This window comes from Diabrotica virgifera, chromosome 7 (genome assembly GCF_917563875.1).
Source record: "Diabrotica virgifera virgifera chromosome 7, PGI_DIABVI_V3a".
Taxonomy (NCBI): Eukaryota; Metazoa; Arthropoda; class Insecta; order Coleoptera; family Chrysomelidae; genus Diabrotica; species Diabrotica virgifera.
In genome coordinates this window covers 209,412,610-209,428,262 of record NC_065449.1, presented here as the reverse complement: position 1 = coordinate 209,428,262, position 15,653 = coordinate 209,412,610, and the positions used below count along the sequence as shown (strand labels likewise).

Here is a 15,653-nt window from a genome sequence, read left to right as displayed (position 1 = left end):
TTCGGTAATCCAGTCACTAGCAGTTTTTGCTCACCATGACTCACCTGCGTCACCTCACCAAACAGATTGCACATTAGACCTCTACTTTGCTAACTCATCCGCTGTCAGTGCGTGATTTCTCTGCTTCTGTTGGTTGATAAAAAGCTATTTAAACCAGTTCTAGGTAAATACCTTTGTTTTTGGTCGGCAGCGAATGAGTTCGTAAGATCGCACCATCTCATTTTAGTGTCGACTTCTTGATCTTTGTGCGGCATAAAGTCTTCATCGTCCGATCATTTTATATCCGTTTTTTCCGGGCATTCTGCATTTCAGTTATATACGAATACCGTATCCGCTAACACCTGTTGTTTTAGTTGTCTCCAGCCTTTCCTTATTTCAGTTTTATACACATTTTTTTGCCTTTCCTTATTTCAACACGGTTTGTTGTTTTGTTTTTTTATTATCGCCTCATTTCTCTTTCTAGTTTCCATTCTTTCCATGACTTTTTCAGTTTTTCGATACTGCAGCTCAAGTATATAGAAATGCTGACATAATTATCATGATATTTGCTAATTAACTCAACACATTAAATTACTATTTACTACTTTTCCAGAAAATAGCCACAAATCAGAACGATTTCAGAAGTACAAATCGAAACGAAAAAAAAAACGTATTTTTTAATTAAAATTGTAACTTAATTCCTTGCAAAAATAATACATTGTAAGACGGCACAAGGAAATAGCTTCAGAACAAAATTCAATTAGACACTATAATGCCTTATTCAACTCAAGACAAAAAATTAAAAAAAAAAGAATGTGTGTGTACTTTGTACGCACGTAAGAAGTTATACTTCTATTATATGATTTAAACGAAATTAATATACTTTTTATTTATATTTTGTTTAAATATTAAACTAATTTATACTTACTACTTCTCAAACATTTTTATTAGAACAGTGCCAAAAATTAAAATAATAAAAGAATAAAACACACACAAACACATTAAACAAGTCACAAATGATGTCTGAACATTAATTGTCGAAATTTTTTTTAACTAAATACGTATTTTCTGAAAATACAATTATATAATAAATATACTTACAATCATAAAATGTATTAAAAAAAAACAAAAAAGAAAGTTTCTATTGGGACTCGAACCAGCGCTGATAAGCGCGGTTGGTATTGGAATTAATTCGCCTTCAACGCTTAGCCACGGACACTATGTGTCATTATTTACGAAGATCGACTAACTAAACGGATTAAACTTGTGATATTTTGATATTTTGAAAATTGATCAAATTATTTTAATTTTGAATTGAAATGATTTAGAATTGAAAAAATACAACAAAACATAGAGTAAGAAAACAATATATTAGGTGAATATTGATAGAAATTTTGATGGTAATCAAATTATATAAATAAAAGTATTACATACTATGTATTTTGGCAGATCAAATAGGTAGGTTTATACCCATGATACATTAACAATTATTACGTACCTGTTGCTTTTAAAAACTATTTAAAAGTCACTACAATATTATAAACTTTTTTGTTTCTGTCCTCACAACAATAAAACTAATATAGTCGGTTCGCTAAACTCAGACGCAACTGGCTAGATATTTTAGTCGATAATTTTTTTGTTTTTTGCCAATTTTGCAAAAATTGGCAAAATTACTAACTATTTAGTGATTATTAACTATTTAGTAATTATTTTTTGCCAATTTTACTAAAATTGGCAAAATTACCGACTAAAATATCTAGAAAGTTGCGTTTGAGTTTAGCGAACAGACTATATATTATATTATACATTTGTTTACCTTTACCTTTACCTCCAAACCACAGCTGTCCTACAGCTGCCATACCGGATAATTTTTGACATGTCATTTGAACATCCAATCAGAACAAAGTTATAATGCGCATGCGCCGGGCTGATAGGTTTTAACATATAAAAATTCACCCTCTATCGCCGGTAAAGAAGTATAACTTCAAAAAACATTTTTTACTTTTAAGCTTGGTCTATATATATGTAGTTTTTCGTTACTTACTACTAAAAAAAAAAGAATGTGTGTGTACTTTGTACGCACGTAAGAAGTTATAATTCTATTATATGATTTAAACGAAATTAATATACCTACTTTTTATTTGTATTTTATTTAAATATTAAACTAATTTATACTTACTACTTCTCAAACATTTTTATTAAAATAGTGCCAAAAATTAAAATAATACAAGAATAAAACACACAGAAACACATTAAAAATGCCACAAATGATTTCTGAACATTAATTGTCGGAATTTTTTTAAGTATATACGTATTTTCTGAAAATAAAATTATATAATAAATATACTTACAATCATAAAATGTATAAAAAAAATAAAAAAAATAAAAGTTTCCATTGGGATTCGAACCAGCTTTATCAGTGCGGTTGGTATTGGGGTTCATTCGCCTTGAACGCTTCGCCACGGAGGCAATGCGTCATTATTTGGGAAGATCGACTAACTAAACGGATTAAACTTTTGACATTTTGAATTAGGTAAATCAAATTATTTTGGTTTTGAATTGAAATGATTTAGAATTGAAAAAATACAACAAAACATAGAGTAAGAAAACAATATATTAGGTGAATATTGATAGAATTTTTTATGGTAATCAAATTATGTAAATAAAAGTATTACATACTAATCATAGATACTATGTATTTTGGTAGGTTCAGATAGGTATAGGTACCTAACTATGGAATTTTTTATTAGGATACTGATACATTTAACAATTATTATTACGTAACTGTTGCTTTTAAAAACTATTTAAAAGTCACTACAGTTATAAAACTTTTTTGTTCCTCTCCTCACAACAATAAAACTAATATATTATACAACATTTATTTACCTCCATATTGAACAATTATTTATTATTGACAGATCATTTCAACATCCAATCAGAGCCCGTATAACGACTAATACAATACCATACTGTCGGTGTGCGCATGCGTGCGGATCAACAATAAATTCACCCTCAATCTCAATCGCGCCTAAAGAAGTATAACTTCAAAAATCGTTCTCAAATTGGAACATATGTGTTGATGCTTACCATATAAAACGATATTGCGATATGCATATCGCAATTAATGATTATATTGTTAATTCTAAGTTAACTTTTTGGTTACTAATTAACAACATTATGTAACGAATAAGTGGTTACATAATTTTTAAGATGATCCCATTTTTTAACACAAATTTAATATATTGTAATTTTTTAGGGACGTATAGAACACGAAGGAACGTTTAACGTTTTGGCAAACAGCGACAATGTCTATGCAAAACTCTTGACTGCGGAATCTGAAAATGAAGACAAAAAACAAGATAGATCAAAATATCCCAGGCAACTATCACAACGTGTAAGTCTATTACAGAACCAACTTTAGCACCATTATATTTGAAGTTCAATTACAAATACTAATTATTAAGAGAATTAATTACTAGAGTAAACTATTACCTTCCTTCTCTAACAAAAAATCTACAGGACACTATTTGGATATTCTTCTTCTTTAGTACAGTCTCTAATAGAGTTTGGCGATGACTTCTGCTTTATCTCTATTTTGGGCTTTTCTTGTCCAGCCTTGGAGGTCTAGTCCTGTCCATTAGTTGACGTTACGTAGCTATGTTATTTTGTCGTCTGACAGGACCGTATTTTCCTTCTATTTTTTCTTCCATTATTAATTGAAAGATGTTATATCTCTCATGTCTGAATATATGTCCAAGCTAAGATATTTTCCGTTTTTGAATAATGTGTACAAGTGCACGATCTCTTAAAAGTTCTTCATTTCTAATATGGCCAGTCCATGGAATTTTTCACCACGTATTTTTCTAGTAGGTACTTTCATCACTACCGTAATTATTTTTCACAGGTGATAAATATTATTCATTCGACATTTTCAAAATCACAAGGAATTATATTAATATGTTATTTACAAAATTAAATGTTTACATGTAGACTCCTCTGGTCGAATAAATGGACTCTTCCAACTATTATGTGTCGCTAATTAAATGGAATATTTACATCTTATAACAGACTCCCCCTATCGCGTAAATTGAGTCTTCCAACATTACGTGTCGTGTCGATTTTCTAGAAGTTTTACTACAGAGAAAAATTAATACAACGCAGGTACAAAAGCTTCACTTTAAACATTCAGCAACCTGTCTTTAAGGCGATCGGTACATAATTCGCAAATATTTTACGGGTATCCCTACTTTTTCTGTCTTTATACGGCAAATTACGTGTAGTAAAATTTACACTGGTATGGATATGTAAACATTACGAGAATGTCATTCTACTTGAAAATGTTATCATTAATTTAAAGAGATGGCTTTTGAATGTTCTTGGATAACTGTTATTTTTATAATTGCACATTATTAATTCAGTAAATAAATGTGATAATTTTTCACTAACTATGTATTCAGTGATTGTAATAATTTATATGTACAACAAAAACTAATACTCAATCGAGAAAAGAGGAAAGCTGTCAAAGTGATTTTTTAATAATATATTCCACAAATAATACACAATAAATAACTTTTTATTAAGTTCACGTCTTAAATCAATTATTTATCAAATACACTATATATATCAATATTATTTAATCAACAACTCAAAATATTCCCGATGCCATGTCAAATATTTAAAATTGTCACTGATTGTCACTGTCTGATTGACAGTATGCTGACAATATTCTATTCGACTGAGTGCGTTGTATGACAAAGATAGATTTGGAAATATTACCACGGACATTGTGTTAATTTTTTTCGAATCCTGAAAAAACCAATAAATATTTTTGAAAAATTTAAACGCAGAATTAAAGACTATATTATTACCGAGGGCCGAAAGTCCCTTAGAATAAATAAAAAGTTTATATTGAATGAGATATTTTAAATTAAATATCACACTAAATTTTCTCTTAGTTTTTCACCACTGTAACTTATTAAAATAAACATTATAGAAGTTCTCAGAGACTTTCGGCCCTCGCCAATAACGTAATCTTTCATTCTGCCTTTAAATTTTTCAAAAATACTTACTAGTTTTCTCAGGATTCGAAAAAAAAATGACATTTGAATTGCAGCCGAAAATACGTACCCATCGTCTTAAGAAATTAAAAAAAAATTTATTGAGGAATCATTTAAACTTTTTTAGAGTCGACAAAGTTCAGTGTCAAGTGGAATAAGTGAAATGAGTATTGCGGATACACATATATCAATAAATGAAAATGACTTTGAAGCAGAGGCAGCTGAAAAAGAATTAGAGTTTCAAGTCAAAGACCTTCAAGAACAATCTTCAAAAGGAAAAGTGGGTGGTTCACTGCTGTTAAAATACATATTGGCAGGTTCTAATGTATTGGCTGTTTTGATATTAGTTATATTATTTTTAGGTAAGAAAGATGTACTTTTACTTTTAACTTTCTAATTACTTTTTTCTATATTCTATTTAAATTTATTTAATCATCTAAATAATTCCCGCCTTAAAAGAGGAAGAATGGACTAATTACATAAAGGAGCTCTTCCTGGATATGAGGCCACCACTTAACACCGCAAAGTATACGAATAATGGTAGTATTTTAAGGGTCGATTTCTCATACCTGCGGTAATCTATGGTTCAGTTGAACCAGGTTCACCGGTGATCTACCGTTTTGTTGGGAATGCATTTCTCATTGCACGTTCATGTCAGCGTTCGTTTTACAGCTTTCGAAAAATGCCAATAGATGGCAAAAGGTAAAAAACTGTCGCCATTTTGAACTACCTTTTTATGCTGTTTTTGAATAAAGTTAAACTGAAGTATTTATAGTCAAATAGTCATTTTAATTATTATAAATAAATATTATAAAAACAAAAATAATGTTATCGTTTATCGTTAGGCTTAATAGAATAAAGTAGGATATATTTATATTATGACAGCGTTTCGTGTTAATACAACGCATGCGTAGTCCAAGAAATCATCTGAACTGAGTCCTGAAATCTTTGAACGACCGAATTCCACCGTTCAAGCATCGTTCAAGTTTAAACTGCAATCGGTTGAACGTGAATTGAGAAAGACGATTTTGACTTTAAACTGACGTTTACTAGAAGTTCAGGTTAAACTGGAGTTGAACTCGATATGAGAAATTGGCCCTAAAAGCGGAAGTAGAGAATGCCTTTTCTGCTTCTTAAGATAATTCTTAATAGAATTAAGCAGAAATACGAAGAAACAATGGGAAACAAACAATTCGGTTTCAGAGAAGGATTCGGAACAAGGGAATCTTTCTCAATGCTAGCATTACTTCAAAGGTCATGGGAAGAACAGAAACTAATTTACCTCTTCTTTAACCAACATGACAGGTCGTTTGAGTACCTAGAAGTGATTGGATTAAATGATAAAGATCTGAGACTTCACAAGATTACACAACATCAAGAACCAAGAAGCTTATATTCTGATATAAAGGCAAAGAAACAGACAAAAGGACAACGCACACATCTTATGGAAAATATAATGTCACTCAAATTCAATAAAATTTATACGAATAGATTCTTTTTAAATTAACGGTCAATTCTTATCATTGCGCCAACTCTTAATTATGATTAATTACGGCGCAAATTGCAATTAAAGTTTATCGAAATCGCATTTTTGGGGTCTATAAACGTGTCAGTTATAATCACTATTGCTCTGGGTGCTATTCAAAACAGCTTAAACCCCGCTGGGCCTAAGCGGATTAGTGAAACTATTATAATAAGATGCTTAATAGCCCGAGAAGATTTATGAAGTACCCATAATATGGGTATTTTAAAATATTTTTTCTCGCTCTTACTTATGTACCTACCCATTTGATTTCAGATTGATTTATATCAATTTCTGCTCTTATTATTGAAAATTAAGAGTTGGCACAATGATAAGAATTGACCGTTAAATTGAAACGAATATATTCATATAAATTTTATTGAATTTGAGTGACATTATATTTTCCATAAGATGTGTGCGTTGTCCTTTGCATTCAAAGAGATGTCTTATAAAGATAGTGTGTTATCTCCAACTTTGTTTAACGTGTACTCGGAAATAATATTGCTTGTCGCGTCGCTCATTGTATATATGAGCTACACAGATATTTTGCCAGGGGCCACGTCACTCATTTTTGAAATACACGTATGACTTACTTTCTTGCCGTGAATATCAATGCCCCCTGAGACTATTATCCCGATTAAAACGTAGCATGCAATGTGTTAACGAAGCCTTGGAGGGGCAATGTGGAGTTCGAATTGGGGGAGAAACTATTATCAACATCAGATATGCAGATGACACAGAGGTCATGGCTGAAAGTATCGAAGATTATCAATTCCTTATAGATCGAATCACTAGGGAATGCTACAATAATGGACTTATATACATCAAAGACAAAGTTACTTATGGTTAGTAAACAAGACGTTGGCCCTCTGCAACTAATTGTCAACAATGAGCCGATTATAAAAGTTAACCATTTTAAATACCTAGGATGTTGGATAAATACTAAATCCTGATGCACAAATTAAAACTCGTTAGAAATTCCAAGAGGAGCATTTATGAAACTTAGATCTATACTGTGCAATTATCAGCTGAACTAACTAAAAACCAAGTTCCTAAAATGTTATGTATACCTACCTATCCTGTATTACTATGTGGATGTGAAACCTGGATAATGAAGGTTAATATGATGAACAAATTAGAAACCTTCGAGATATGAACATTACGTAAAATGGTCAAAATGTCACTAGTTCAACGCATTTCAAACATAGAAGTCTTAAATAGAACCGGTCACCGGCCAAGGCGAAGGTGACTTGACGAAGATGATAAAGAAGAGAAAACTTGAATATCTGGGGTTCTGGGGCATATAATGAGAGGTAGCAGATACTGGATACTGCTGTTAATATTCAACGGAAAGATTGAGGGAAGAATATGAATTGGTAGGAAGAATATTCATGACTCAGAAACCTTCATCAATGGGCTGGCTTATCAGCAGATGCATTGTTACATGTCGCGCAAAATCGAGAATGATATCAGCAAACTGTCATGGAAACTATCCACGCCTAAAATTATTTGGACATGGTACTCAAAGAAGAAGAAGAAGAAGATATTCTAGTTAAATATTTAAAAGAAATTTTTTATTTCTTTTTATTTACATTAACGTGCTCGGCAACTATGGCCACTCGCACGGGACGATTACAAACAAGATTACAAGAGGTATAATTAAAGAGCATTAACAAGTTATGTCATAAAAAAATTAAATTTTATGATACAATGCTATCGTGACTCTGTCTAACTGGTTGGTATCACTTAGAATGTCACATAGCTACGGTTTGAGTTTGAGCTGTTGTCTTACTACACTGAACTGATGACATTCGGTAATAATGTGGTTCACGGTAAGTTGGCACTGGCATGTTAGACAGATAGGCCGGATATCTGATGACATCAGGAAGCCGTGAGTAAGTTTGGTGTGGCCTATACGGATTCTTCTTATAATTCTAAGGTCTTGTCTAGAGAGTCCTGTGGGGCCAGTGTAAAGTGGCTTATATACTGAGGGCTGGATTGCACGTAAAGATGTATTTAAGGAGCTCCAGTGGGTTTGAAATAATCTCCATGTGAATCTGTATGCTTCTGTTTTCAAATCTTTACAAATTTGGATGTGGGTTGTTGACGTGGTATCTGTTGAAGCCGTTTTAGCATGCTGATCTGCGAGTTCATTGCCAGGTATACCAATGTGAGACGCAATCCATATAAATGTAATCTTAGTGTTTAAGGTAGAAAGGTGGTGGTAACATTGATGAATATTTTGGACAAGAGGATGATGTAAATAATTAATGAATGCATAAAATGGAAGCTAGAGAGTCTGTACAAATGGCAACATTTATGTTCGGGAGGTTAATATTCTTAACAGCCTGTAAGATACTATGTATATAATTCTCCAGTATGTACGTTGCACAGAAAAGAAATAAAAGAAGCACAAATGAGATTGTTTTGAGAGGTGACTGAACAGCCAACCCCCAAATCACTTTTGGAAGCATCTGGGAAATTTTTTATTATCACTTATTGTAACTACCATTTAATGATAAATGTTTAAATCTCTATTTCTGTATTGCATGCACCTCTTACTAATTGAATGACTTCTTTTTTAAACGCTTTCCTTTAGTTCAATCGTTTGAGTCAAATCTTTAGACGTTAATTTGACTGCCTTTTCTCCAATGCAAATTAATGAAAATTTGCAGACATATTCATTCACGGGAACAGTACACGAATAGTCAATAAAACATTTTTTTATGTTTATTAATTGTTTAAATAAAAAAAAAGATTTTAATGGAAAATGCTTAAATTCTGTTGTTTTTTACAATGTAGAAACTTAAAACTTTTACAGAGTGCAGCTAATTTTATGACCTATACATAATTTCTCGTTTTACGTTAATTGTTTACGTTATGCTTCATAAATAAACAATAAAGTTTCAAATTTTTTGCCGATTCCGACTACTAGACCAGGGGCGCATCTGTAAAAATATTAGTACATTTGGACGTTGAGAGGTGACTCAAATTTTTTTACAGAAATTGCTTGAAAATAACTCAAATAATAATATTTGAGTAATCCTCCCTCTCAAAAAGGTCCGGAACATTGTTTAAATAATCAAAATGTCAAAATATGAAGGAAAAATTCGATTTTTTTCTTCGTTTTTTGATTATAACTTTAAGAGTATTCATTTCCGAGAAAAGTTGTATTGACATAAAAGTTGTGTCATTAAATTTCCTACAATATAGAGTTAGTTTAAAATTTAAAAAATAGTCACCATTGTTGGAAAATAGCAATAATTGGGAAAAAACTATACAAAAACAAGTATTCGCATTTTACGTTTTTCAACCATTTATGCTAAACTTAGGACCTTCAAATTTCACCCAGAAAAACTATATGATACAGTTAAACAATACTGTAAATTTCATTAAGATCGGTTCAATAGATTTTGCAAAATAAATTTTGCAATCCATCTTTCGCAAAAAAAATTCATTTTTTCAAACTGTTACAGTACTGAAAATAAAGCAGATAACAAGTTGAATTTTTTTTTGCTTATAGAAGTGTACTGTACCTTTCATTTTCAATTTGCAAAACTAAAATCGATTAACCACCATTGCGTCAGGAATTTTTTTAAATAAACATTAATTATTGGTGTTGCGCGCAGGACACCGGATAGTTTGCTCTGATTGGGCATTCCAATGACCTTTGATAATTATTGATACATTTTAATTTTTATTACATTTCGATATAAATAAATAAATTTGTTTATTGCAAAATAAAAAAAACATACTCTATCCTTTGAAATAACACTTTTTTTAGCAAAAACTTTTTTTGTTCATGTATTTTAACTTGAGAATAAAAGTTTATTATTTTTAAACATATACAATTGTTTAAACAATATTTCACAAACAATAATAAAATTAGTTTGATTTTTGTGGAATTAAAATATTAAAATACAACAAAATATAGAGTAAGAAAATAATATATTAGATGAAGATTGGAAGAAATTTTGGTGAAAATCAACTTCATGTGAATCGAACACCGCTGTCCTGCGCGTAGCACCAATAATTAATGTCTATTTAAAAAAATTCCTGACGCCGTGGTAGTTAATCGATTTTAATTTTGCAAATTGAAAATGAAAGGTACAGTACACTTCTATATGCAAAAAAAATTTCAACTTGCTATCTGCTTTATCTTCAGTCCTGTGACATTTTGAAAAAATGAATTGTTTTTGCGAAAGCTGGATTGCAAAATTTATTTTGCAAAATCTATTGAACCGATCTTAAATGAAATTTACAGTATTGTTTTACTGTATCATAAAGTTTTTCTGGGTGAAATATGAAGGTTATAAGTGTAGCATAAATGGTTGAAAAACGTAAAATGCAAATACTTGTTTTTGTATGGTTTTTTTTCGCAATTATTGCTATTTTGCAACAAGGGTGACTATTCTTTCAACTTTTAACTAATTCTATATTGTAGGAAATTTAATTATGCAACTTTTATGTTAGTGTATCTTTTATGGGAAATGAATACTTTTAAAGTTATAATCAAAAAACGAAGAAAAAAATCGAATTTTACCTTCATTTTTTGACATTTTAATTATTTAAACAATGTTCCGGACCTTTTTGAGAGGGAGGATAACTCAAATATTATTATTTGAGTTATTTTCAAGCAATTTCTGCAAAAAAATTTGAGTCACCTCTCAACGTCCATCTCAAAACAGATGGGCCCTGGACTTCATGTTTATAACTACTGTTATATTATACTGTTTGTACAACATGTTTATAGGTCTGGATCCCGCGTATGAAAAAAAAGTTGATTAATAGCAAGCTGAAAATTTGTTAATAGCTTAAGGGTGTCTAGTCGGATAAACTTTGATATATGGGAACACTGGAACAGGGGCAGTTTTAATTGTGGAACAGGTTAAAAATTTGGAACGGTTAGACCACGAAAACGGCACATTTGTTTTGTCCGACAGAACAGACTTAAACTCTCCGAACAGAGATTAAACTCTCATGCAAAAATCAGACTGATATTTATCACCTGTCATAATTCCTATCATTTAACATATTCTACATGTTCCACTCATTGAAACACCCATTTGGTGATAAATAGGAGTCTGATTTTTGCATGAGAGTTTAATCTCTGTTCGGAGAGTTTAAGTCTGTTCTGTCGGACAAAATACTTGTGCCGTTTTCGTGGTCTGACCGTTCCAAATGTTTAACCTGTTCCACAATTAAAACTTCCCCTGTTCCAGTGTTCCCATATATCAAAGTTTGTCCGACTAGACACCCTTAAGCTATTAACAAATTTTCAGCTTGCTATTAATCAACTTTTTTTTCATACGCGGGATCCAGACCTATTATAAACGTCCTAAGCGGCGACGATTTTGAACGCTCATATCTTTGTTTACATAAACATCGGTGCTTATTCGTGTCAAATTTCAATATGATACGAAACAAAACTTCAACCAAAAGTCAAATTAAAAAAATTCGTGTTTTTAATTTTAGATTTTGATTTAAGAAATGTATGAAGAAATTACAGAAAATGTACAATGTATGTATCAAATGTTGAAATATATGCACAAAATGTGTCTATCATATACATCCTTTTTTAAACATGACGATATATTTTAATGTTTGAAAAGTGTAAGACTAAAAAATAAAAAAATATGAAAAACTTTTTTTAAGAAACGCGTTTCTTTAGTTACGAGTGACTACATAAAATTAAAAATAGTATAAAAAAATCAGCTAAAAAGCAAAAAATATGAAAATTCAAATTCGAAGGATTATTCGAAAAAAAAAAAAATACAAAAATCTCACACATTCGTTAAAGAAAAGCGTGGGGCTTCATCGAATAAACGGTTTGAGGATATGTAGATACTTTTTTACTTTTCGCGCCCCATGCTTTTCTTTAACTAATGTGTTAGATTTTTTCAATTTTTTTCACGAATGTCTGAGATTTTTTTATATTTAATCTGTCTAACAGTTTTTTTTGAATAATCCTTTGAGTTTGAATCTTTTTATTTTTTGCTTTTTATGTAGTTGACTTTTTTTATAATATTTTTAATTTTATGTAAAGCGTTTCTTAAAAAAATTTTTTTGTCATATTTTTTGGTGCTTAATGCTTGAGAATTCAGCTATAATTCACTTTATTATTTTGCAGGAACACAGCTAGCTGCCAGTGGCGTGGACTACTGGGTGAGCTATTGGGTCAACGTAGAGGAATTCAGGAACTCCACCGAATCTTCTAATTCTACTACACCTACCTTCATTATCCCGTCTATTGAATTGACAACAAATAATTGTCTTTACATATATGCAGTTCTGTTAGGAAGTCTTTTTGTTCTTGCTATGAGCAGATCTTTCTTTTTTTATAAACTAGCCATGTTAAGTTCCCAAAAGCTCCATTCCACATTTTTCAATAATATAATTGGAGCTACAATGAGATTTTTCGATACCAATCCTGGAGGAAGAATTATTAATAGGTTTTCTAAGGATATAGGTGCTGTCGATGAATTGTTGCCGAAAGCAATTTTGGATTCTTCACAGGTGAGACTTAATAAAGTTTATTCTAAGAATGCATCAGGGTGTTTCATTGGGAAACGGAAATACTTTATTTTTGAATAGAGGTCACCGAGGCGGTTCTAGGTATACTACATTTTTTGCCCTACCGACTTTTATAACCGAGTTACAGGGTGTTTTATCGATTTTGTCAATTTCTTTCCTAGGCCATAACTTTAGAACCACCCTGTATATTTTTATGATATTTGGTACACATGTGTCTCATCCAAAACCCAAACGACTGACATACTAATCGCAAGAAAAATCCAGGTCCGGATTAACCAAAAATTATAAAGTAATTGTGACCTTAAAAAATCGATACTTATTTACGACATTCGAACGACCCACTTACAAATCACAACAAAAATCCAGGTCCGGATTAACAAAACAATATAAAGTAATTGTAACCTTGAAACAACACCCTGTATATTAAAATTTTGAAAATCCGTTTGCACATAGGTATGAAAAGAGCACAAAAAACTAAGTTTAATCGTTCGCTTCAATTTTTTGGCCAGACAATTTAATGAATTTAATTTTGAACTTATGTCCAAATTTTTAAGAACTCTGGGAACTCATAATAAAAATTTCGATATAATTTCAAAAGTAATGTCATTAAATTGTCTCCACAAAAAATTAAAGCATGACATTAAACTAAGTCTTTCGTGCTCCCTTCAGATGTGCAAACGTATTTTAAAAATTTCAATATACAGGGTGTTTTTTTCAAGGTCACAATTGCTTTGTATTTTGTTGTTAATACGGACATGGATTTTTTGTGATTAGTAACTGAGTCCTTCTAACGCAGTAAATAATAACTGATTATTTTTAAAATTAGTATTTATTCATTAACTTGAATGATTTATTATTAAACGTGCTTTAAAAACCTGCTTATTAATTTCAGGGTTCTTAAAAATTTGAATATATTTAATTTCAAAATTAAGGTTAATAATTTTTTGCACAAAAAATCAAAGTGAACCGATATACTCGGATTTTGGTGGTCTTTTCAAATGTGCAAACAAATTTTGAAAATATCAATATACAGGGTGTTGTTTAAAGGTCACAATTACTTTATGTTTTTTGTTAATCCGGACCTGGATTTTTCTTGTGATTAATAATTGGGTCGTTCCAATGTGGTAAATAAGTATTGATTCATTTTAAAATGAGTATTTATTCAATAACTTTCATAATTTATAATTAAAAGTTAATAATACCTGCTTTTTAACGTTGAGTTCTTAAAAAATTCAATATAATTTAAAAATGAAAGTCAAAAAATTGTCTGGCCGAAAAATCGTAGCGAACCATTAGACTTAGTTTTTTGTGCTCTTTTCAAATATGCAAACAGATTTTCAAAATTTCAATATACAGGGTGTTGTTTTAAGGTCACAATTACTTTATAATTTTTTGTTGATCCGGAGCTGGATTTTTCTTGTGATTAATATGTCGGTCGTTTGGGTTTTGAATGAGACATACGTGTACCAGATATTAAAAAAATATACAAGGTGGTTCTAAAGTTATGGCTTAGGAAAGAAATGAGCAAAATCGATAAAATACCCTGTAACTCGGATATAAAAGTCGGCAGGGCAAACAATTTTGTATATTTAGAACGGGTATTTCCGTTTCCCAATGAAACACCCTGTTATAATATATAATTTAAAGATTTAAAAGATTTATCATATTATGATAAATATTCATTTAAAGTGTTCATTTTCATTGTAATAACTTGATCATTAATTATTTATCATCACAGTTGTAAATCTAGCGAACAATGTGAGAACAATAATAGTCCAAACCAGTGGCGCAAGTTTTGAAGCCATGAGTGTCTTCTTTTTTTTCAGGGCCCGCGTTTGCTCTCTATTTTACCCTGTATTATCAGTTGCAGTATACGATATTTATCATGTTGTCACACATTTCGAATTTGTGTATCAATGGCCTCCATTATTCTTGTTCTTAGGCATGATCATGGTACGTGACTTTCTGTACAAGAAATTATGTATGATACTACATTCTTATGGTAGCTTAGGGCTGGAGAACCATCCATACCAATAACATGGAGACTCGTAAGGTTGGCTTTTATGAGGGTTATAATATACTCTATACAAAATAGAAAATGACAGTAGAGATTTAGAGCTGGGCGGTCCACAGTAGACCACCTATACTCTATTATGCAAGTTATTGAGAAAAAACAGCCGTCAATAAAGAAGTCCACCTGATGTACATAGACTTACAAAAAGCATATGACAGTGTGCCCCCTAAGCAAACTATGGTCAACGCTATAGCAAACCAACATTAAACATGGTCTTATCAAAGCAGTCCAAAGTCTGTATAACGGAACGACTGCAACTGCAAGAATTAAAACTGGATCAAGGATGTCTGAGGGATTTAAGGTCACGATAGGATTGAAGTAGGGTTGCTGTATTTCGCCTACACTTTTCAAAATTTATCTGGAACAAGCTCTCAAGCTGTGGAAAAGAAAATGTGGGCATGGGAATCCCTCTCAATGACGAGACAAGACTATACACTTTATGTTTCGCTGATGACCAAATTCCAATTTCTTAGGATCATGACGACTT

At 31.1% G+C, this 15,653-nt stretch overlaps 1 protein-coding gene across 1 annotated transcript in view; it reads left to right on the top strand.

Moving 5' to 3' along the window:
• Positions 1-15,653, top strand: part of LOC114329887 (ATP-binding cassette sub-family C member 4) — a 90,108-nt gene that overhangs the window by 54,681 nt on the left and 19,774 nt on the right. Inside the window, exons 10-12 of the mRNA XM_050655876.1 lie at positions 3,236-3,373; positions 5,164-5,398; positions 12,689-13,074. Of these exons, the coding sequence (XP_050511833.1) occupies positions 3,236-3,373; positions 5,164-5,398; positions 12,689-13,074 (759 nt within the window). The remainder of the gene's footprint in view (positions 1-3,235; positions 3,374-5,163; positions 5,399-12,688; positions 13,075-15,653) is intronic.